We start from the raw sequence: 25,552 nt of genomic DNA on the forward strand, positions 1-25,552 counted from the left end.
TGAAGAGACTGACAAGCTAATTCCTGTTGTCTTATGATTAATTAACTGTCTTCCAAGGAATGAAAGAAGAGATAGGTGTGCCCCCATAAGCCTTTTCGTCAACGTCACTCAGAGAGTTTACTTTTTCTATTCTTTGAAGTATAACAGTTCCTTCTTACTAACGTCTCCAAACTTTCTCACCATCTTTTCACCCAACTTAGACGCGCACCACTCACATCACTTCGAAACAATTCCCGTCAATTCCCACACTCTCGCGCTCCATTTAACATGGGGTGGTAATTTTCATAGCAGTCTGGATTGAACAACTCAAAAAGCAGTCATTGTTTCTTAACACAACTTTTTAAAATTTGTAAACCGGTTGCTGACCTACTGTTTGAATCGGGTTTGCCCAATTCCACATAATTTCGGTAGGCTGCAAAGCGTGCAGTTCATATCACATTGTGAATATGAGATAATGAAAACAGTTTTCCGGCATTTGATATTTTTATAATGAAATGACATTATATATGAATAAGTACTTTAAATTGGACTCTTAAAGGATTACAAGCCTCGCTTATGCGCTGTAATTTCTTTCCGTAATTATTGTATCTTCTCTTCACTGAGAAGGTTAATGTAAATTAAAGTATCTACTGATAATATTAATAATCCATCAGGTTGCGTTATTTACTAATCCAGTGTTTAATTTCACTCATTATACTAATCTATGATCTGAAAAACTTGCAATAAATCATAACTATGTGTCGCTGTATAAAGATGTGAAGTTTGTAAATGATGTTTGAATAAAATGTAGGTTCTTGGTCATCGTAGTTATTGTGAAGGTGAAGAATGTTGTGTGATCGCTCAAAAAAAATTTTTGTTTAAAAATTATAAAAACGAAAAAGTACGACAACATTGTTTTGGTACAACTACAAGTTTTATTCGATATAAATTAAGCGCCCCAATGGCAGTTTTATAACATATCTGGTAAAAATGATATCACAGAAATGAAAGTGGTGAAGTTCAAAAGAATCGAAATTCGAAACTAAGATGGAGAATAAAAGAGTAGATAACGAATAAAGCTATTTTATTTGAGATTTATCGTGAAATCTTATGAGCTAATATAATATGATTGAGTATTTCAGAAATGTTTCCTCTATCATTTTGTTTTTTTTCGAGCCAAATCAAAGATCAAAAAATGGTTTGATTTGGAATCATATTTTTCCACTTACCACTGGGTATCATCGCGAGATATTTCCCTGTTGTTGACGCAAAAATAAACAAGAAATACTGTTACATAATGTTGCAAATTTTCTGCAGAAATAGATCGTTAAAAATTGTGCGAGAGGGAGAAATGATGAAAGTGGTGATTTAAGATTGTCGCGCTTGTTTTGAAGGAAATCAACCCGAAATATTGGTTGCCGAGAGAGTGTGCACATTGCTAAATATATCAGGGAAGGAAGCGATCGTGTCAGCTTTGTCGTGATTTGCTACTCTCCGTCATACTATCATTTTATCTCTATTTTTGTTTAGCACTTCCAGCATTTTTGTCTTTGCCTTCTACATTCCGCCTTGAAGGACAGAGAGAGAAAGAAACAGAAGGAGAAAAAAGGTGAGTTGAAGCATGAAGTAATATATCACTTTGCAATTTCTTGATCTTCCATATTTGCTACCAGTAAAAATCATGATTTGGCCTCCGAGGAACTTATATGCAGGATTTTGCAGGAAATTCTGCTAATGCAAAATTTTTTAGGCTACAGAGGAATAGAAATGCATTAACTTTATCATGACTGCATCATTTTGTTAAGAAAGAGCTAATAAGAGGATTCAAGACTCATCTTAAATTATTTTCCTACACATTTTTTTATTTTCCTACACATTTACACAGTTCAGGTCTCTAAACTCCTGCGTAAATCGTAAATATGGGATTGACGAAGACTGGCTTCCTTTACATATATTGAATCTCCCATCAAGATTTCCCATCACGACTGACCGCTTAAAAAAATTAATAAATTCTGAATTCATTTTAAAAACTATCGCCCTACTTTTCATTTGCTTCATTATAGTTGTGTTTTTTATTTCTTTAAAATCATAATTTCGAACAGTTTTGCTGTTTTTAGCAGAATGAGCTACCGAAGTAACCTAAAAATTTTTTTTCATGATTTGAATATCTGATAGACCTTCTACACATAAGTGTTATTTTACTATTTTTGCTTGAGAAATGATTTCTCCTCAGTTCAAATCAGTCATTCGATTATATTAAATCTCGACCTGAATTAATTGTTATCGTGTTTCTTCTATTACTAGACACTGTACAATTTCGATTTATCCGGCTTAAAAATTTGTCGAAAAATTAATTGGCTTATGACTTACAAAAACAATGTATCGCCTCTATTCGAAAGCTATTTTTGCGCTAAATAATGCTCCTTCTTGTTACATTTAGCAGAAGTAAAATTGGAGAAGTGGAGAACTATTGTTGTATTATTGCAGAAAGCTGAAATTTTATAAAAATTTAATTCCTTTTAGTTAGCATCTAATCTTTTCATCTATCACTTTTTTTTTCAGAAGTAATAATAGAACTGTCCGGCTAGTCGCAATAGTTTCACGTGATTAGACTAGATGGAGCATAATAGATGCTAATAGATAATTCTGTTCAGATGAATGGATGGAGTACTGCTTATTTGTTTAGAAAAACTATAAATTGTCAAAATAACCTATCTCCGTACCCTTCATTGAATTCATCTCAGTCCTGTTGCCGATAACTGTCACTCAATCCTCATTCCAAATGTTCCTGTTTGTTAATTCTTCTAATAACCTTCAGTTCCGTTACCATTACAACTGTTATTTTCAATACCACCGCTACTTATAATTCAACTACAAAGAACTTTAAAAGACAGTAACGCATTGCACCATCTCTCCTTCTTTCATGTAGCGCGTAAAACATTATTTTTTGCCATAGCTAGGAACTGCCTAATTCATTTAGTATACTTATGCAGACTGTCAAATATGATAAAGTTACTGTGAAATCAGCTTGCATAGTATAGCTGTCTTTATTAAAAATCAAGAAATTTTAAATTTTTCGTTAACTTCATCCGTCCAACTATTGGTTTACCAAATTTCCGAAAAAAAGTAAACTCGAAGTAATGAATAAGGATAGAAAGATTTTATAAGCAATAAAAACCACAAATAATTTAACTTATTTCTCCAGTCATTATTTTTAAACAACTGATAATACTTTTTTACTTTTATTTTTGAAAACAATGTAATCATCGTTTCCTAAGTACATTTCTCTCATTAATCAGCAATTACTGGATTTGATTATAACTTGTATTAATCCTATGTTTTTTGACTGTAACAGATTCTTGAACTTTGTCTAATAAGCAAAGAATTTTGTTTTGGAAAAATAAATTTTTGAACACTGGAAACTATAGCAAAGCTTGGCTTTTCTTTAATATAATCTTTTTCATCTTTCTGAGAATATTATGTAATTGATTTAGTCAAGTTTTCCAATCTACGGTTTTCTTTCTGAATCAGCTGAAATTAAAATCGATTTCTTTCCTTTTTCTCCTCTTTGCTTTTTCTGTTTCAATGCCTCACTTGAAAAGCTATGCATGTACAAATCAGGGTTTTTTATGCATATACAAATTAAATTAGGTTTTCAATCAGGATTTTTATTATGATCCACCCATTGTATCTAATACCTGATTTTTTCATCTATTCCCAATAAATACATTTAATTTAATTTGTATATAATCTTTAGAAATAGCAAATACCATCAAAACATTTGCTTCGCATTCGATAACAGTCCATTGCTACATTGGAGTCTCTGCTCAGCTGTGGCGAAAAACTGTCTCATTAAATGATAGGTCATTATGGCACATATCGCCAAGAAAGTAAAAAAACTTGCGACAGTACAATTGTACAACCTGAAAGTACTCCTAAATGGTATTCTTTATTGTATTTTTTGTAACAACGAGGGTTTCTAAATTAATTCAAATCAAAAAAGAAGTGTAAACGTTGATTTTGTTCTATGATTAGATGAACCTATTCTTTGATGAGTTCGAGTAAGCTCCAAAATATCGCATCGAAAAATTCAAAATTTAGTAAATTTTAAAGTAAATAGTTAAATTGGAAATTATCCATACAGATAGATACGTATTGGGTAGAAACTTGTTAACATGCACAAACATGAATACCTTTTCAGTAACAACAAATCTTAGTAACAAAACTTTAGGTCGTGGTCTGTCGAATTTCAAGAAACACTACAAGCTTAAAGGAGAACTTGGTCGTGGTGGTTTTGGGGTAGTCTATCGTGGAACCCGGATTTGTGATGAACTTCCGGTTGCTATCAAATTCATTGATCGTGATCAAGTTCATAATTGGGGAAGGGTAATATTTGTTTTTGTCATCCGTACAAGTTCGAAACCAAGCTAACAGTTCTGGCAATGATGCGATTTTACTGGGTGGTTGCAAATATCCACTTCAGTTAGAAGATGAGCGATTACCGATGGAAATTTGCATGTTAGCACGGTGTATTAATGTCCCGGGAGTGATAAAACTACTGGATTGGTACAGTATGCCGGAAGGTTTTTTGATTGTAATGACACGTCCATATCCATGCGTCGACTTGTTCGATTTTATTAAAAGTCATAAGAAGTTGGATGAAGATGTAAGTTTAACAAGTATGCATGATTAAAATAAAACAGTGATTACTTGGGAAGAAATGACATATTAAAACTTGAATTGTACTTAAGTAGTTACCTTCTACTTGGCAGTGTAACAGTTGGAAGATGTTCACAATGTTACCAAGCATTGAAAAGATTCAAAATTAATTTCAAACTAAATCTTATGACTCATTGCAATGTTTTCCAGCTTACGCGATTTTTGTTCCGACAAATCGTTCTAACTGTTCGCGACTGTGCCCAGCAGCAAGTATTGCATCGTGATCTTAAGGTCTGCACTGCTATTGTATAAGGATGTGAACAAAGAAACGACTGGAAAAGTAATTGCTGTTTCTTTTCTAATCGTTTCTTTGTGCTTCTTTTTTAAAATACTCTTCATTTTTTTCAAAAATATTTTTTTGGAAAATTGATTTACATCTCAAATATGCTTCTCGAAATTTTAGCATACTGGGGCATCAGTGATCATCATGAGCGGTTTTCATCATCCTACTCAATATAACCATACTGAAATACGGGTCGGAGTAAGTGGAGAGCATATTATACTTGACAGCTCTTTGTTTTACACTGAAACTAATTAATTTTTATGCATTATTTTTAACTAAATTTTAAAGCTAACATTTCAGGACGAAAATATAGTGATTGATTTGGTGAATGGCGAAACATCATTGGTTGATTTTGGCGCTGCAACTCTGCTCAAGAAGAATCACTATACTGATTTCCAGGGTATCTCTTTATTAAAGTAATGCTGTCCAAATGATTTAGAGAATTTCACTTTCGCAAAATACATTCAGATTCAAAACAACAAATTCTTTGCTATTACTTGGACAGTTACTTCCTCGTAGGTACTATGAATGGTACTGAATTTGTTCTATGGGATATTAGCCAATTAAAACGAACTGTGTGAATTCAGGTGAAATGAGCTTCTTAAATTTAACAACCAGCGGAGAGTGGCCAGTTAGAGCTGATATAACTTCAATAACAGCATAGCATTCAAATCATTTGACTGAAGACTGAAATCAGCTTTCATGGCTTTTCATTGATGAGAATGGTACGTTTCAGGAACTCGTTTGTATTGTCCACCGGAATGGTTCATGCACTCGATGTATTTGGGTCGCGAAGCAGCAGTGTGGTCGTTGGGTGTCCTGCTCTACAACATGCTCAATGGAAGGTTGCCATTTCGTGATGAAAAGGAGATTTGCACATCACATCTACTAAGACCATTACCATCTTATGCACAAGTTAGCAAAAGTAAGTTTCTGGAAGCGCAATAAACGCAATGAGAAGCAACTCTGTTCCATATTTCAAGGTTTTAACCTGTATTATGTAGCATGCTTGAACTGGAAAATAGATTAATTTTTAGCAACTCCACATTCCACTCGAGTTTCGAAGGAATTTTCTCAAGTTTCAAGTCAAGTTTTGAAGGAATTTTCTGGAATTTTCAGTTTTTGAAGCAAAAACCATTTTCTTCAGGTGCCATGGATTTGATCAATCAATGTCTGCGCTTCGAACCGAATAAGCGATGCACCCTAGACACAATCCTGCAGCATTCGTGGATCAGAGCTCCATGTGCTGACTGGTGTACATTGATAGATCGCACATATCAAAACTCATATAACGATCAACAGCACGATGTCATATGCGCAAATCACAGATCAAAGAAACAGGCGGAGTCAAGGTAAGTTTTTCGCTATTCTCAGCGATGTTATTGATAAGCGATAAGTAAAAAACATCGGTGCATAAAAGTGACGCATGCATGCTTGCGCCATTACGTAACTTCTCCTTGCCACAGTAGTCGTATTTAAATGTTTTCGTTACACATACTCATGCCCATATTGGCTGAATCAGTTTCAGTTACGCCGAATCGGGTGTCGGTAGTACCTCCAGTTTCAAACCATCCACCTCATCTTCATTTATGGCTCGTTATCGTCGAGGTGAACTAGGAGGAGGTGGTATGATATCAGGACTGTTATCTCGTCTCAGCCAGGGTTGTCAACACTGGGATAGAATTCGAGTTTGCCAGTCAAAAACATCGTTGATGGGTGATTCCCCTTCACCAATGAACATTCGAGAATTTGTGAAGATGATTCATCTACAGCAGAACAACATTTCGTTCGGTCGAATGAGTAATGGACATCCCATTAACCATCTGTCCGTTTCCACTCCTCGGTTAACTTTTTCATACGTCCAAAATTCGGAAGATTTCAACTGGACGCGATCTCCCGCTCTAAGACCTTTAATCAGGAAGAAACGCTCTACGGATTCCGGACAGCAATCAGCATTTTTCTCACCAGCAGCACTGCTATCAAAACCATTCAGCCATGAGAGCTTTAACGGGAGAACGGGTGGAGTACTGGTATTTTAATATTTTGTTTAATTTTCAGCTAACTGTATGTATATCTTTGCCCATGCAGTTCCATTGTATGTCCAAGTATTTTGATTTGATTTGAAGATTTAATTTGCGTTATTGCTAGGAGCTAAGGAAGAATTGAATCCGTAAAATAGAATACCAACTAGTCAATAAGGTTGTAAAACGCCATTTCCAGAAAATATTTTCTTTCTTCTTTTGATTGATATGAAGAATGACAGATTACTTCCCATGGATTTCAAAATAAATGTGCATCTCACACTGAATTATTGTCAATTCGATTAATAAATTACTTCCATTACCAAATATATATGTGAAAATAGTCATTTAACCGATTATTATTACCATTCTTCCTTGTGACTAAAGATGATCTGTTGGATACTCATTCATCTGTTGTACTCATTTCAAGAAAACTACTAAACATTATAACAAATTGAATTTATTTCAGATTCAGTGCAAATTAAATCAGGCATATTTAGGCACATTCATCAACAAACTTTCTAAAATAAAGGCAATGATTCTTTGACATTGACAGAAATGATGGGCAAGGACGATTGCACTTTTCCATTGAGAACAATTTGAGATTAAATTTCAGGAAATTTGGAAAAGTAGTCATTACATGGCCACTTATAGGAGATAATTCTAAGGTAACGATCTTAAGAAGTACCAACAGAATAAAAGTTAGCCCATATTCCTTAAAGCATTTTCTTGCTAGTGCGATATGTGAGGCAATCACATAATGCACGGGCACTAATATTTTGGTGTGCAACATGCTTTGCAGCTGCAGAACAAGACAAGTGTTTTTAGCAACTATGAGAGAGTGTAAGAAGCAAAATGCACGCTGTAGCAAATAGAACAATATATTTAACAAAAATGAATCCTGATTTAATAAGGACCTTATTCGTACATTGCATGAAAAATAATAGGCCATCAGAAGAATGATTTGAGCAATTGATATGAATGATATGAAGCGATAAAAAGTGATGTGCCTTCAACTTCTGTACTACTTCTTTCACTAGCATTGCATGATTAATGTTTGGCAGTCATGGAGTGCTGAAACGGAAGTCCTAATTAGAGAATCTGGCATAGCATCAATTTTTCGCTGAATATGAGTATAAAATTCTCACAGATTCATAAATGCCTAACATAACAACATACGTATCCCTTTTGACGAAAAAAAATGAGTAATAATTCGCAGGCAGAGATATTCTGTATTAGATACAGCGGATGAGTTACAAAAATGGCTTCAATTTCGAAATGCTCATTGAAAAGTGATGAAATAATAAATGTAAGGAATAAAGATCAACGGCTACAAGGCAGAAAGAACTCGCTATGTTGTGAGGTTAAAAATTTCACAAAAAGCATTTAACAAATCGCAGTAGGTAATATGGTTTAAAAGCATATGATCGATCGAATTAACCGTTTAATATTTATAAACGGGAAATAGAAAAGCCTGATTCAACTGAAAAATAATGTCTTTCAAGTATTAAAAGGCCATAGAAAATGAAAAAAAAAATGTCACAAGCCTTCTTATAATCTTCTGAAGATTCATAGTAGCTGGAATGAGGTTTATTCGCTGATGTTCCAAGCATATACCTCATCATTTACAAAGTTTCCAGTGCCTTTGATCATGTGTACAGATGTAGTACTGTAACCGAAGTTGAACATAAGTAAATCTATTTCCTGTAAAGAGATATAAAAGGATGGAAAAAGGCATCTTTAAAATAAACGATAAGCACCCAACACTTGAACTCAAATTTTGCCTACATTAATAAGAAAGCTATAATACTTAAGGCATGATTGGTCAAAAGATACGACAAATTAAAGTATAGGCAGTTCTTTCTTTTGGAGAGACAAGTTAACGGAATTACATAATTGGTTAACGTGCCGTACCACTTGTCATGCACATTATTCTCCCTCCTCTTGAACGATATTCAGATGTTCTGATGATAGACCACGATCACCCGTTTTAGATTCCAACAATCGTTTCAAATAATCACTCTGAGGTATTTGATAAGTGGGATCCAATACATCCACAAATTGCTAAAAAGAACTTGTATATAAGGTACCAACGACGACTTTAAAGGTTTCGGAAAACTTACGCCATCTTTTTAATATTAACGCATTAAAAGAGTAATGTAGAAATAGAGAGAAAGAGGCCATGAAGACTATAGAAATTTTGGTGGGTAGGAGAAAATTTTAAATAGGTTTTTAGAGAGATAAAGTACCTTATTACTACAAGTAAAAAATTCACGTTGCGGAACACACTGTTCCTGTTGCCAACAACCGATCGAGGCTGTTTATTGCAAATGATTTTTGTGAAAAAAATAATAATGCTGAAATGTAACTGAGGTTACGAATCGCAACCAGAGTTAGATGTTTCTCAAACGGTTTAATAATGAGGTGGCTGAAACTGTCTGTGGTTGTGGCACAATGATACAAAGAATGGTTCACATGAATTTCATGTGGTCGACTAAAGTTTTTTTTAATTCATTGAAATTCATATGAAAACTTTTTATAACCAATGAAAAACCCATCCAGATCATTGTGCCTCATAAAGAAAACTTTGATGAAAAGCACGGAAGTATTAATAGAAATACCTTAAATTCAGGTAGATCAAGTAACTGGAACGCATTTGCTCTAATTAAAAACTTCGCGAGAGCAATATCTCTAGCAGACTTGACAGCATTAAACTGTTCATCGGTGAAACCTGTAGCTGTTAGGTCACGAGATGGCACAATTGGTTTTGTGGTATTAATGGTAGCAGTTGCTGCAGCAGAGGTAGTGGCAGTTATGCTAGTAATTGGATTTTCAACGCTTTTACGTGTTTGGCGTACTTTCACTACTTCGCCTGTAGGCAATCTTTTACTTATTGTTCTGAAATAAATAATGAAATAGAAGAAAACAGAAAAAATTGTTTTCTGGAAACAAAGCAAAAAAAATTTGAAAGAAAAAGCCAATTCACATGCCTCAATTGATTTGCAGAGAAAAGAAGAGAATGAGTAATTATAATTATAATTGTAATTTTAGGACTTTTAAATTATGCTAAAACAGCCACCTAACAGACTTCGTTGTATCCAATGCAGTTGAAACGTGTGCATTCACCAGATGATTTCGAATAGCGCTTCCACTGACTATGGACTGAGTATTTAGAAATTTATTCTGTAGAGGTGGTTTTGATGATATTAAGTTCGACTTCGCGAGACCAAGACGCATCAGCAAATTGGTGTCGACTAAGTTTGATGTTTCATCCGAACCAAAACTAGCGGTTCTATTTGTACTACCAATTGCAGCGTAATCAACATTTGGATCTGAATCGTAGTTAAATAAGCATTTTCATAATATCAGAAGATATCTTTACATGGCCAATCAGAATTCAGATCCTTTCTTATCTCGCACATGGATTTCTCCAATTAGACTGTGTTTTTCTAACAAACAAAACGAGGATGGGACATGTTTATGTAAGGAAAAAAAGTATAGGAAATGGAGACAAAAAAGAGGATCTATTTTCATTACTATATAATTCTACCTCCAGTGTAGCCACCAGATATTTAAGGCCTAGCTTTTGGAGTTTTACGATTGGATTCTTAAAATCCCGAAGTGTTGAAAACTATTGCTATATTTAATGACAGTGAGGGTCTCATTAAACTTGAAACACAGGGAGAAAGATTAAATAATTAAAGGAATCATTTCTCATTGAATCCAGACAAAAATTCTGCTGAATCACAATCTTTACCAAAAAATTTTCTCAAGCTTTTTATCTGACCGAAATTTCTTCCTCGACATAGTCTTAACGATAAAATGACTATAACGAATGGTTAGTGAAATGTTCATACTGGTAATTTCCGTTGATAATTTTCGGTAAATTACATCTACAACAAGAACACAGAATTAATAACGCAATGCACGTGGAAAGGAGTGGAAGCAGAAAGAGGAAGGAGAAAAGAAAAGAGGAATTGACGAGTTTTTATAGAAGTTTGAATTTCAAACCACAAAATATAGTGAAACAGTCTTAGTAGATTTATTTCATCTCAATACGTTGCTTCTATGCGTACCACGTAAATTTACAAGAAAAGACTCGAAGTGCTATACGGGAATAATTCCACTGAATTTACCACGAAGTTTAACATTTAAGAAACTAATAGAAAATAAACCAACATTGTAAGTCCGTCGACTGCGTTTGACTTGCTGCTGCCATCTCGATCATTGCTTTAACACGTTCCGTATTAGTCATAGATATAAAACTTTCGTCCTCAAAAGCCCCTGTACTGAAATGTCAAACACAGTCAAGTAAATCGGAAAAATGTTTCAGTTTATTAATACTTTTAGCTGGTCCATTCAGTGAAAGCAGTGTTATATCAACTCTATGTGTGTTTGTATCGGTAGACTAGACTATCTAGTTTCAGTAGGCCCTCAATAGTGACATCTTCTTAGCTTCGTATTGAAACAAGACATTCGGGCCAAAGCCTTATATTTTATGTCTAATGTAAATTTAATACAAACATTTAATGTAACATTTACCTGCATGACCAGGTAGATGTTAAGAAGTGAAAGATTTAGAATCTCACCTAACCAACGGAGAGAAACTACCTAATACCAAGTTCGGAGAGGGACCTTAATATCAACTTCAAGGAAAGGAGTCTGATACCAATGTGTTTTACCTCGATATACTCTCATATCAGAAATGGCAAAGATATTTTTTAGTACATACCTCAGGGATCTTTTCTTCGCTTCCGTTTGTTCTTCTTCCGTACTACTGATATTTGCATCTTCGCTGCTGTTTCTGCATGTAAGAAATGGTGATCCAGTTGCTGGATGTTTTTTCACTATGTGTCAAAAAAAAGCCATAAAGTTGTTCCCTGATAATGACAGCATATCCTACACCTTTTTTCCTTTCTAGATAATTTACAATTGCTTACAACTGTCTAGTCCGATGATGCAAAATCCAAAGTGCCGATCTGGGTGTGAATTTCACGGAAGACAGGAAGGAAAAAATCCATTTAATCCGCTTGGTTACCTGCGTATTGATAGGCTAGACTACCTAATTTCAGTAGGACACCAACAGTGACAACTTCTTAGCTTCGTACTAAAACAAGACATTCGAGCTAAAGCCTTATATCTTATGTCTAATGTAAATTTAATGCAAATAAGTTGACTGCATGACCAGGTAGATATTAAGAAGTGAAAGATTTAGAATCTCACCATTTTCATTCAGTTCTTTGTCCAAAAGCTAGAAGTTGGCGTATTTTTCTTGCTTATTAAAAGCTTTGGGAGGACAAACAAGACTGAACATTTCTATCATCGACTGATCGAAGTCCAAACACTAACTTAAGGGTATGGTCGTCATGCAAACATGTCTAACACAGATCAGACTATCTTTTGACTTTCGGTTTTAAAGGATGACCAGCGCCATCTTATCTTTGAGTTGAAGAACGGTCCATAACGGATGCTGGAGAGGACTGAATGCCTCTACCTTTTATGCTATAAACCAGAAGCTGATTTCCCGTACTTGCTCCCTTGCTCTGAGAATTCAACATGCATTTTTTAGCCTTACTCTGCTCATGCAGCGACCCACCATATGATGCGAAAACTTTTCAGGAGAAGCATCAACGGATACGGTAACAAATTACCTTGTTCAACCTGACTAAAAGAATGCAGTAATTTAAATCCACTCCCACCGATTGAATACGCAATACATTATTTCTCGGTTCTAGACTTATATCTTTTGCTTGCTTCCTCGGAAGGGTTCAAACTAGTTTGGAAGCATTCCATTCACTCTACCATGAAAACGGCAGTCACTGGAAAGAAGCTGGACAGAAAGAGACGAGGAGAAGGAACCACAAATTATGAAGTCCGATTCATGGCTATGAATGATAATACTGATCGATAATTCAGCTGCCCTTACTCTCTGATAGTTTACATGGAGATAAGTTGCAAATTATAACCTACTTTTTCAAGGGAGATGAAGGTGCCTGAACCGATTCTGGAATGGGACTAATTCCCTCTTCCAGACGTTGTCGTGACTCCAGTATCAAAATCAATCGATAATCACTTTTGTGGTGTGCTTTTAGGTGCATTTTCAAATTTGTACTGAATGGCGATGAAGTGCTGAATGGGCAATTAACACATTTTACCGTCTGAAACAAGCCATATTTTTAAGACGATCTGCAAATTTTTGGAATATTTGGATCGTTCAGATTAATCTAAACATAGATTTAAGCTAGTTAAAAGTTGAAACCTATGTAAACGAAAATTTGGCAACAACTTGAAAAGAACTTCCAACAAAAAGGACTTCCAGAATAATTAGTATATTGCAGCTGGATTATTTGAAATTTTATGAATTACAATGAAAAATGATGAGCTGAAAAAGTTACTTTGCTGCCATCACCAACATCCTTAAAAAACCGCCATACAGGATGTCTTCGCAAGCGCCGCCGCTTTAAAACAATTGCTGATTGGCTACCCACTGGGGGAATAATTTTGTCAGTCCTGCCACTTGCATAAGTTATATTATAAGACGACGGTGAATCTGCAAAACAGCTTCTTCGAATAATCAGTAGCTTCACACGGTAATTAAGCGGAGCCTGTAAAGTCAGGAAGGCTTGTGCCAGCATGAAGAAAGAGAAAATATTATTATTAAACAGCAAAAATACCAAATTTATGATGGTACTTCGTTGGAATAGAACTTAGCGACGATCCCCTCAAAGTTAGAGCTAGCAAGTAAACTAAATTTAGATTTAAATTTAAATTTATATTCAAGCTTCCATCTTTACTAGACTTTTCTCTTGATTAGTTCGAAAAAAACTAACGGAAATTATCCTCACAATATTTCCTGTATTTCCATGTTACATGGGGAGGGTTCTGGATGCTCACACAATGAGAATTAGGCAACAGACTAAGATGAGAGAGAGTAAGAAAGACATGTCCAAATCAATATTTCTTATATCTCCTAACTTACTCTGCGATATTTTGTGGAGTGTTTTCAATCTATCATTGTCACCAGTAAGAAGCGCTTTGGTTTGATTTAATGGTGCGTTTGAGGCAGGTTTTACTGAAGCTTCTGAGATAGCTTTCAGGAAATCCGGCAAATTTCTCGTGAGATCTGGTGTAGTTTTTAGATAATCCATTGGAAGCTGCGGTTCCGAAAATGCTTTCGGGAAGTTCAAAATGCTCCGAGGTGTGGTAGGCAGTGTGCGAGTTCTATTACTTATTGCAGTGATAGCACTGGTAGCGGTATTGGTGGAAGTAACTACCGAACCACTTTGAAAGCCACCGGTCTGATTCAGTATTCCCAATAGCACCGCAGTGCTATTTAAATTAGATCCCGTACTTGAAAGTGTACTATTGTTAACATTACTACTACCAGTATTACTACCACTATTGCTACACCTTCCAATTGCCGGTAAGGCAGTAGTCGTTACGTGATGCATATAGGGTGTTTTTGCTGTTGCTGCTGTTGTTGTCGCACACGTAGCCAAGAGAGAATTTTGGAAAGTAATTTGTTCTTGTTGTTCTTCCTCTGCTTTCAGGACCTGCAATTCCAATTTTCGGACATTGCTTCCAAATAATTGTTGCGAGTCTCGAAAGTTTAATATTACTATATTTTGAATCGTCATGTCCAACTCATTCAATTGTCACATTTTCTCTGATGATCATTAATGTCTTTTCACATTAAGATCACATTCAATCTCTATACATGTGATTTCTGCATCTATTCAAAATCGACAAAGAAATCCATATGCTACTAAGACCCATAGCATACATTTATCAGTACTTTGCAATGTTTTCATCTAGGAGGAACATGACGTTTTCCGATATTTTCTGCAAAGACAAGTTCATTTGATTAAGACAATATAGATCGACTTCCAATGCAATCAAAACTATCTTGAAGTCCAATATTTGGCTTATGCACTCTGACCGGAACTCATCGAACATCAAGTAGCAAACAATTTTCAATTAACGTTATTTTTCTAAACCAAACGATGAGTATGATCTTTCGTCGTCTCCACTACATTCATCCAGTGTTAGCAGAACTGTTCTTTTTTAAAAATTGAATGTCAATAAGAAATTTAAAATCAGAAAAAATATTCCGACCATTTACATCTTAAAAACTAACTTCTTCAAAGAGGTCATGATGGTGTGTCCTTAGGTGTACTTTCAGATTAGTGCTGAACACAGATTTCGTACTGTAGTTACAATGCTTGCATGTTGCCACTCCATCCTTCACAATAAAATACGGCCATACGGGATTTCGCCGTTGGCGTTTCCTTCGTAATGCCGCAGACAATGTCATATCTAAAAACCTTATCATTTCAGCGATAATTATAGAGGCAGAAATACCATTACTGCATTATTATACTATTTATCTGATCATGCCTTTTAAATACTTAACAGTTACAACAAGAATAACCATTTGTTCCAAATAGTCAAAACAGTGAATAAATCCCAAAAACATACCGCTAGAAATGTAACCACCCAGATTCGAAGAAGTTTCAAATGATTCATTGGCATCACAAAAATCGAAATTCTTTGAACCACTGTTATCTGTTCCTTCAAATAACAATGGACTCTACCTCTCAGCATGAAGATTCTCGAATCACTCAAGATGTAAAAGGATTAATGGAATATCGTTAAGGACTTACCAGCTTCTCCAAAAATCCTGTCCAGAAATGCGTCGTTTTTTGATCCTTCATTATCTTCATCATCATCGACATCATTAAAGAGATTGTTTGATGAGGTACTGTATTTCGACTTCGTCATAGCAGCCAAACTTCTTTCTAAAAAAAAAATGCTGTGCTACTGTGCAGGTGTTCCCAGCGCATCCGTTTTTATTTGCCCTTTTGAAGAACATTCAATGGTAATGACTATGAGCACTATTAATTTAATCAAGAGATGGTTGAAAAAAAATTATTAGATTTCAGTAGTGATACCAATCAGGAATAAATTGCCTAGGTGAATTTAGTGTAGTCTCTGACTAAAGCAATAAAGAATTAGATAAATGTTAAATACATAGCAACTGACCATACAAAGTACTCTTTCTCCGATCCTTCATAGGTCATTTATAATCAGAAATAATTAAATTTTCATTACCAACAGCCGTTTGGTTTCCCTCATCGATGCTGTCCCTCGAATAATTTTCAATTTCTAATGGACTTTCTTCGTTGGCAATTCGTAAAGCTGTACGACAGGTAACCTGAGACAGATCCCCTATTCCGCGTACTGTTGACACTGATCCTGTGTCTGAAGGCGCTCTCTTCAAACCTGAAATCATTTTCTTCTCTCTGCATAGGAAATCTTTCAACACAAAAAAATCACCTCGAAATGAATTCAGAAGTGTTTCTCCAGAATGTTTCACGTTTTTTTGCTCAACTCTAGTCCAAAAAATCCCCATATTCTCTTAATATTTCATGAGATATTACAAAAAGACATCCATCTTTCATTTCGAAAAAGAAAATTAAATCCATATCTCTTCATCTCGTAGAATCTTTTTTTTCACAAACACCACGCATCAGTATCAATGCCCAACAGTCTTTCCAGCCTCACATGGCAAACATTCAGCGGGCAACAGTCACACTCTGTTCTGCCACGGGTCTTTGTGGATGGATATCAATTCCATCGTTTTATTAAACTGATCCGTAAAGAAACCCGAACAGGGGGGTAATCAAATTGAATGAAGCGCCAAGTACTGACTGGAACTGAATATAACTGGGGTATTGACTCTTAAATAGACTATAAGTATGCTAACGAGAGTGAGTAGTAGAAGCTGAGAAATTTGCTAGACTTTGTGTCTGCAATTTCTTTTTCAAATTAGCAATGGATGTCTCCAGAATTTTCGCTTCCCGATTTGGTTTGTGCCGTTGGGTAGTAAATACTTGCGTGCGAAATGAATTATTCCCTGAAGTGCTTGCCGTTCCTTCATCGTTTTCCTCCTCGCCAACATCTGCAATATATTTTTCTTTTTATTTCAATTCACCACATTTCTATTTTTGTCAAATATCATCAGACCAACTCAATATGATGTGTAAGAACAGTAGCAAAGTAATATCAAACATATGAAACGATCCGGAAGTTCGAGAAGTGGTGGCTAAGTGGCAAAGTCAGGATGTCGAAGACTTTTGTCTTTTGAAAGAAGTCCAATTAAATTATTTCATTTCAATTTAGTTTATAACTTTGGTTAAGATAATCCTTTAACAAATTTGTTACGGTTTAATGATAATATAAGTTTTTCAGACTTTTTTAAAATTTGTCCTGTTTTGCCATTTGATCTGAGCTGCATTGTTACCCAAGTCCCGTAGTACCGTACATTTTACGGGAAAGGAAGTGAATTGGTGAATGATGCATGAGTGTTAAAGAAGAGACTATGAATATCAGAATCTCACTGTTAGTAGATTCGCTTTCTTCTTTCGCTTCATTGGTACCACCAACACTCGATCCTGAATTAAATGAAAAATTCTAGCTTCTAATTTCTAGAAACCGGAGGTAAAAAAGGAACCAATATGGAAGTAGGTGCAAAAAAGTGGCAAATTTGTAAGACAAATAACCAGTCATCGACAATAATGCATTCTTTTGTCTAGCACTCCCCACTTCAATCTGAACAGATTTGTGTATTATTTTCTCTTCTAAGTTCTAAAGAGAAATTGCCTAAGCAATGTATTCTCAAATTTTCTGAATGATTTCAAGCTCCAAACGTTTCTTTGTCTTTTTCTATTGAATACAGTGATAACAACAACCAAGATTATGTAAAATTAGCAGATGCAAAATATTAAAGACTCTCAAAACAGTTACCGTCGTTATTTTCCACATCCATGTCGCAATCTTCTTCATATTCCAAACCATTAGCTTTCGTGAACTCATCCTTCATCATCGTTTTAGTGGAGATCATGACTAAACTGGCAAAGAAATCCGATTGTTTACCAGTCTCTTCGAGTAAACTGCATAAAGATCAGCAACCAGATACAGAAATTAAGGACTAATTACTTTGATTTTTGAGCATACAATAATTCCCTTACATTGATCCGGAAACTCCTGAAGAATCACATTTCTTATAACCTTACCGCATTATTGGCAAAAACTGCATATTTAATGAAAGCGTATTTTTTATTAACTTCAGTGATCATTACAAACGTGCACTGAAAGATGGTCTGAAGTTAAACTGATAATTGGACAATCACAAACAATATATTGACATAAATACGTGAGAATAAATATCAATGCTCGTAGTGAAAAAAAGCGATCTTTGAATGAAAACAACGTTACTGCTATAATACGGTTTAAGTAAACGTGGACATTAAAATATTATAGCAGTAACGTTGTTTTCCTCCAAAGATCGCTTTTTTGAAAAAATATTTAAGAATATGAAAAACTGTATGGATCAAAATTACTAACGGAAAATTTCTCTCAGGAAAGCCACGCAGAAAGGAAGTTGGATTAATAAGAGAAGGAATACCTTCTCTTATTAATCTTTAAACCGACATTACTGAAATAAATGTTTTGGTATATTAGTTCAAATGTAAAAAGTAAACGCAGTCCCAAGAATTTTAAAAGATTTGTCAATAATTTTTATAAATTTAAGAACAGAAAAGAGTTTATACAAACCGGTATTTTCACCGTCTATTGTGGTACAGTCAATTAGATTGCATCAGTTGAAAAGTTTAACTCCATGGAGATCGGCACAAGCAACCACAATACGGTAAGATTACTGAATTTTATCACACTATAAATTAAGGGAATGATAATTATTCATAAATGAGGCAAACATAGATAAAAGTAAACATTCGAAATAGACGAAAAGACTTTAAGAAATTCAAAATCTTGATGACATAGTTGTGCGTACGTTAGCGTGATGAAAGTGGAACGTATGAATAATCAAATGTTTTAATTTGGCAAATACAGAAACTGTCCAAGTAACGATGATTCGTAAACAGCATCATTATTAGTGAAGTCAGTGTATGTATTCACGTTTTGATACCCTTCTTTGCGATGTCTCCTGATACCAGAGAACATTTGATTATCGGCCTTAAATACATCGTGCATTGAACTGATTCCGATAAAAAACGAACAGCATTTATTGTATAGAAAAGATAAATTTGAAAAATAAAGCAAATAAAAATAAAAACAAAAAGCAAAATGGAAAAGAGTAATGGACTCTTCTGTACCCTGTAAACAAATTCTTTGGTGGCGCCAAAAGTTTACCGGAAATTCCTGTACCTACTCAGACTACCTCGAAATATTCAAATTAAAAGATGACGACGATAGCGATGTTAGCTAGAATAATGTGATCATGGTCTACGCCGTTATTAACGATTTCAATGATGAGAATTTTGAAATGATAATGATGATAGCTGCCTTATGATTATCGCCGTGATATCGTCACAGTGATAATTACTGTGAAATGCATTGTTAGGTTGCAGAGACCATTAAAACTTAGCATGTGCAACCATATAGTGCTTAAGAGCATCTCGATATTGGTTTCATTGATCGAGCAGCTCTTTTCAGTCTAATCAGTCTATTGATGAAAAGTAAACTGAGAGTGAGCGTCCGTGCCATTATAAATACCGTCATTGCTTACTGCTAGCAAATTTTCATACACAACCTATAAGCCTTTACCTTTAATATCATCACCATTTCACAAACAAAATGCCATTTTTAACATTTCTCACTGAGTGTTATTAGTTAGCAACGAGTACTGTTGCAGTTGTGATAGTAGCACCAACAGTACAAGACCCATACCGTACTGTGACACAGTGTTATTATTTAGTAGCGAATAAAGTGAAAGTACAAAATAAGCAGAAGTAGCAATTTATTTTAACCAAGCATCCTGCTATTAATTAGTAGTTCCAACCACTAATCACTGACGAGGATATCTTTTGTAATGCATACAAGTAGGGAAAGGGAAAACACTGAAAAACAGAATTATGGAATATCTTACTTTACTTGCAAAATTTCAAATTCTACCTTATCATTCCTAATAGTTGTCTAGTTATTCTTTGTGCTTATAGCGCAACAAATGACTAAAGATCATCTGAATGTCCGCTAGAATCTAAGTTTCCTTGCGTCATAGGCATATCGATTTTTCCCTTATTATATGTATATTTTGCAGCGAACAAAAACACGGATGAATGGAATTTATGAATGATTAGCATGGCATGACGTGAACTAAACTCAAGCGGAAACGTAAACTAACCACGTCTACTGCATTTATTAAACCTGCATTGTGGAACATCTTTCAGATATCAATGTGACAATACCAAATACACCTAGGACTGCATCAAAAATGTTAAATGTTACAAATGTTACTTTATATTTGTTCATTCCCGACATTCATCCCTCCGATAATAAGCCAATTATCACTCACTGGTGAGCATATTTAGTGGCCGTGTGGGATATCTTAACATCCTATGGCGGTGAGCTGTAACTGATAAAAAAGATAAGAAGCTGGCCTACTAGCAGAAGGAAATATTACTTCAAGCCTCTGCACTTTATTTCAACACATGCTCATGAATGCACTTCAGCTTTTGAGTACAAACAGAAAATGACAGAAAGGTTACATCACCGGAAATTAAACATTCTGGAAGAATTTTACAAAGTGCATGTCTGCCTCCAATCCGACAAGAGGAAGAATTTCCACGAAACCTAATTATCTTTCTTTCAGTGCCCATGGGCGTTACAGCCGCCATAAAAGCGCTACATGCAATATCAGTTCAACAACTGTCTTAAAGCTGTTTGCTTCTGAATTTTTTTCCTCTGTAATCTTTCCTCATGTCGCTTAGAATCCATTTCTCTCCAAAACCAATCTTACTGTAAACCTAACCTCCTTCTTTGTTTTCTGCAATAATTAACCTACCCAATGTCATCGGATCTATCTAGACTAGTACAGAACCATCATGCTCCAAATGAACAAACGTGAGATACTTTTCGTCAATTGGAAATCCCTTGCAACGGTGTCCACTCAAGAGCCATATGAGTAGTAGAATATTATCACTATTCATATTTTCCAAGAACACGAACAGGATACGAATTCAAGGTGGTGTACGTATTTGTCCATGCAACATTCATCTTCATTAAACAACCAGTGTTAAAGTATGATCCACAACTGATTTCAAAAACTTCAAATTTTACACTTTTGAGATTGTAATGTGAGACTCATTCCTTTAAAAGCAATTCTAACCGACTCAATTGAAGTCAGCGACCCTTTACCAAGGTCGATGCTTGGAATTCAATTTCCCCGTCACAGATTTTGTCCACAACAAGTTAACAGTTGACAGTAGTTTTTGCCAAAAGTAAATTATATATATATATTGATAACAGATTAATATTTCGATAACAGTAGTATATTGAATGGGTTTCGAAGTAAAGATAACTACCAAAGGTAATTTTGGAAAATTTTATCCAAAGTTACGGTAATTTTGGATAAAATTGAGCTGTTAGATGTAACTGGCAGATGGTTTTAACTGTCAGTGATAGGAGCTAATACTGTAGTGTGGTAAGCGAATGTCACGGGTCTGTTGGGATGATTGTTTTATAAGAGCCTTTTGGGAAAAGCCAAGAATGAGAGGTGAAAAAAGTATGGAATAGAGGTGCGGCAAATAGAAAAAATTATTTAGGCCAAGCACGAAGATTGAGGACTGAGGAGAAGAGAGTAGAAGGATAGAGACCCCGTACCGTGTACTCCGCACCTTGTGCCTTGTGCCCCGTGCTCAGGCCAACACCTCATCAAAGGAGGGCTGCTAACACCCATTCACACACACATGCATATATACACACACAGACACACAGACATACACAAGCATAGGCACAAAATACCTACTTAACATTGGGCGCATTGAATGTGACTAACTGCCAGGCCTATTCTGGTATAGGTACTTGGTATAACTAATATTAATAGTATCGGTAAGGTGGATGATAGTAATGGGAGAAGTATGCGAAGGGACGATAACAGTAAAAATCAAGGTCAATAAGAAGGAACAGGAGCGAGCTGCTGCTACTGCTACTGCTGCTGCTAGGGAGTGGTAGTGGTAGTAGTATCATCAATGGCACCGAGTACCAAATGTGAATCGTCTGTAGCATGGAGTCGAAGACAAGGTCAGTGGCGCCTCACTCTCACTGGCCTTCACTTTTATATTGGCTTCACTCCACTATTGACACAGCTCGGGTGGGTACTCTTGCGCCAGGGGTACTTGTAGCATCAGCATCAGCAGCAGCGGCAGCAGGAGCAAAACCACTAGTAGGACATTAAGTAAAGGCAGAAGGGATAGCGTGCATAGTTAGATGGCATGGTATGTTAAACACTTTATGCTATCAGCGCAGAGCACTTCTTTGTCCTAGCTTATCATTCTTCAAGCATTATGAAACGTGCATGTACTTTCTCCTATCTGTCTCTCCTTAATCGGATGAGTTAAGTCCAAGATACTATCGTCATGTAAGTATGGTTTTGCATGAGCAATAAGTGACAGTATCGTATACCGCTTTTTTTATAAATCATTGCTCCCTAACAAAAGGTTTCCCATCTTCCGTTATTTCCAAACAGGAAAGAAAAGATTGAAACTTACTTTAAAGCCGATATGTTCTTCCACATTTGCTCAGTTCACTGGTTGATATGTGGCAATAGTTAGCACTGATCCTTTGACAGTGCGCTCATCCTTTCGTCATCCACGAACACGAATTACGTATTGGGAAGGTACGGTTAGTAACCATTCTCCTCCTCAGGTAACAGTTAACGTTTTTCTATCTTGTATGGTTGGTTTAGAAGGAAACATTTAAATTTAAAGCTTTTTCTTTGAGACACTAAATCCAGAAATCAGAAAAAAAAACTTTGCAAGAAACAATTTGTAAATAATAATTGATATTCCTATTTTATCATCTTTATTTTGTGAACTAACACTCAGAAGGATTTTTGAGAATGTTACGTAAGGTAACTGGGACAGACAGCACTTAATTTATTTTCAAAGGATTTCAATCCTCATTGCTTCAATTTGAATTGATTATGTTCGTGATGATTTGATGAATAATTTTAACTTTTCATTCAATCATGCTCGATCAAGAACAGAATGCTCAATTTTTTTCTCTTCTCTTCTTTCCAAACAGAGATGACCCTTCCTTTTCCTTCTTTCCTCCTATCCTATTAGAAGCAATTAATGAAGTGCTAATTTCGTTATATTTTCATCAACTTTCTGCACCTATCTTCATCCCGTTATTTCAGGACGCGATATTTTCTTGACATTGTTGAAATTTTTGTCTGCTTTTGTCGTTATTCCTGTTTATTTACAGTTTCCTCGTCCTGCTACAAAATGAGCCCTTTCTCATCGTCAGCTGATTCTATATATTACAAAGTTGTTGCCTGTAACATTCCGAAGATCTCAAACTCTTTGAACAGTTTCACTTGATCATCGATGAATTTCTTGTTAAAACACTGAATCAATGACCATTTTATCATTGTTTTCCCTTAAAATTCCACCAGAAATGTTGGTGAAGGACATATTTTCTTGGTAAATAATCGCATAAAAGTGATAAAATTCTTTAACTGCTGGATTCAGCGCTCTGAGGCAAGAGGAATTTTTGAATAAATGATATGATAAATTAGCACGCATGACTAAGAAGGAGGAATAGTCATTAGGAGGATGATGAATGGCTCCATCTTTGAATTTAAAAGTTTGCCGAAAGATAGCCGAAGATGAAAAAAGGTAGAAGGGGTCATTCAGTTCTACAATTTAGCATAAGTAGTAAAGAAAGTTTCAAGTCTATTCCTTTCTTTCATAGCTTTTGTGTTATTATGCTTTATTTCTTACTACTCCAAAACCTTTTTTGATTTTTTTTCTAAACCAGATTTTCTCAGAATATCAAAAATCATTTGTCGCCAATGCCCAGTGCAACATCTCACCTTCCGCCAGCTTTTAGAAATTTTTACAGAAGAAATGAGATTTTAAAATTTGCAAGACGTTTATCAAATCGTCATCAAAAATTACTCAGAAGTTAACAGAGGCAATATTTCATTGCTTAGAATCATCCCAATGTACAATATGTTGAAAGAACAAAGACGGCGTTATTCTATTTTTGCGCAATTTATTCAAGGAGTTTGTGTGAGCACTGTATGATAAATACAGGTTTTTTTCCACAATCTATCATTTAATACAAGCATGACTCAACTGGTAAAATATGATAATTCCACTGGTTCTCAGCAGGGCATCCTGTCACAGGCATTTCGTGAAGGAACATTTCGACCAGAAGCTCTCAAAGGAATGAAATGATCTTATGAATCCATATAAGGTCAAAAATTAGAAGCGAAATTAGCACTGCGCTCCGATAGACGCTAATCTTCCCGAGGCGAATCAGAATGCATTGTAATTGACGTCGATGTACTATTTCTGATTTTTTAATTGTTTTACATTATCTGATAGGAATCATATCATCTTGAAAATATGAAAATTTGTGCTTCGGATAAATAGCATAAAGAAAATTTGTTTTTGTTGTGAAAACACTTTTGTACCAGAAATAATTATTTGTGGTAATTGATTTGGGATGAGGATGGGAAGATCTGCTTGAAATAATAGGAATGTGAATGATTATGTAAATCGAGCTCTTTTTCTTTTCTTGAGAAAGCGAATTTGAATTTTCAAAAGAATACTTTTGAAAATTCAAATTCGCTTTTTCTAGTCTACACTGCTGATTTTCCGGTAGAAATACCTAGTTCACAAAGTTTCAAATCTTGAACCTTTCCTCCAGTAGACGTTATCGACGTTATGGATGAATTTCATTTCTCTACAGATGTCTTCTGCAAGGTGATAGGCAGAAATGGAAAAAATGATGTCACTATGTCTTCAACGAATGAATTTCATTGCTCTTGAATAATTGAAATTTTGGCTTGAAGAAGGATCTGTAATATCGGAAAGTTTGTAGAAAGAAGTCAGAGCAAACTCTTTTGAGATCATGATTTGTTTCGATGCTGATTTCTCTTAATTACCCTTATCTATAATTAGTACACCGTGCAACTGGCTTCTGTCAAACCATCTAATAAAGATAGATAGGTCTTGAAGTAATAAAGAATTAGATGCTGTCTTTGAAGAAAAGATGAATAACCTTAGTCTTAGTCTCCATAGCACTACTTCAAACTTTTGACAGTTGAAGAAACCCTTCCAGCAGATCGGGATCACCAACAAAGAGCCTTAGAGAGGCGACAAAGTTTTATTTGTATGATAAATTTTACTACAACAACAAACTGTCGGGCGAAAGTGCGTCATTAGCATTCATTAACCTAGCAACTCTTATGTTGGTAAGATTAACTTATTCAACAACTTCGATTAACAGTGCTAGTGGAAAGAAAGAAAAGAATTTGGAATCACTTCTGTCCAGGTGTCATTCCTATAAGAGTACGCTCTTATCTTTTGGCATTCTTAAATTCTTTGTTTGATCAGTGTAGTCTGTGTGCATCATTCAGCTGACCAATTACAACAACTAATCGTAAGATAACTGATTGGACATCTTGAAGTCTACGATATACATATAATACTACGGCTTTTAGTATATTATAACCCAC

General features: G+C 35.2%; 3 protein-coding genes across 3 annotated transcripts; 2 read left to right on the forward strand and 1 right to left on the reverse strand.

Moving 5' to 3' along the window:
• Positions 1–1,567: 1,567 nt before the first annotated feature.
• LOAG_00334 (CAMK/PIM protein kinase) lies at positions 1,568–7,084 on the forward strand. The gene is made up of 9 exons (XM_020445407.1): positions 1,568–1,588; positions 3,737–3,921; positions 4,211–4,365; positions 4,463–4,645; positions 4,849–4,929; positions 5,282–5,381; positions 5,718–5,906; positions 6,129–6,333; positions 6,510–7,084. The coding sequence occupies exons 2-9, from the start codon at positions 3,849–3,851 to the stop codon at positions 7,018–7,020; spliced, it is 1,497 nt and encodes a 498-aa protein (XP_020304134.1). The 5' UTR covers positions 1,568–1,588; positions 3,737–3,848; the 3' UTR covers positions 7,021–7,084.
• Positions 7,085–8,931: 1,847 nt separating this feature from the next.
• Positions 8,932–18,053, reverse strand: LOAG_17673 (CBR-GEI-13 protein; the record flags this gene model as incomplete). Its single annotated transcript, XM_020450336.1, has 15 exons — positions 17,809–18,053; positions 17,403–17,456; positions 16,769–16,963; positions 16,114–16,284; positions 15,666–15,800; positions 15,481–15,573; positions 15,140–15,318; positions 13,982–14,555; positions 13,398–13,552; positions 12,973–13,160; positions 11,735–11,806; positions 11,182–11,291; positions 10,091–10,334; positions 9,624–9,900; positions 8,932–9,066 (listed from the first exon to the last, which is right to left on the reverse strand). The coding sequence occupies exons 1-15, from the start codon at positions 17,903–17,905 to the stop codon at positions 8,932–8,934; spliced, it is 2,679 nt and encodes an 892-aa protein (XP_020306007.1). The 5' UTR covers positions 17,906–18,053.
• Positions 18,054–21,930: 3,877 nt separating this feature from the next.
• On the forward strand, positions 21,931–22,258 carry LOAG_00335 (hypothetical protein; the record flags this gene model as incomplete). The annotated part of the gene is made up of 2 exons (XM_003135875.1): positions 21,931–22,031; positions 22,087–22,258. The coding sequence occupies 2 exons, from the start codon at positions 21,931–21,933 to the stop codon at positions 22,256–22,258; spliced, it is 273 nt and encodes a 90-aa protein (XP_003135923.1).
• Positions 22,259–25,552: the final 3,294 nt, after the last annotated feature.

The sequence above is a fragment of the Loa loa genome (genome assembly GCF_000183805.2).
Source record: "Loa loa unplaced genomic scaffold supercont3.111, whole genome shotgun sequence".
Taxonomy (NCBI): domain Eukaryota; kingdom Metazoa; phylum Nematoda; class Chromadorea; order Rhabditida; family Onchocercidae; genus Loa; species Loa loa.

Excerpts from the sequence above, each read along its gene's own strand:
- LOAG_00334 (XM_020445407.1), top strand. The coding sequence starts at position 3,849 with ATGGCACATATCGCCAAGAAAGTAAAAAAACTTGCGACAGTACAATTG. Across the intron at positions 4,930-5,281 it reads TATTGCATCGTGATCTTAAG|GACGAAAATATAGTGATTGA; the intron begins GTCTGCACTGCT and ends CTAACATTTCAG. Across the intron at positions 6,334-6,509 it reads AAGAAACAGGCGGAGTCAAG|TTACGCCGAATCGGGTGTCG; the intron begins GTAAGTTTTTCG and ends AATCAGTTTCAG.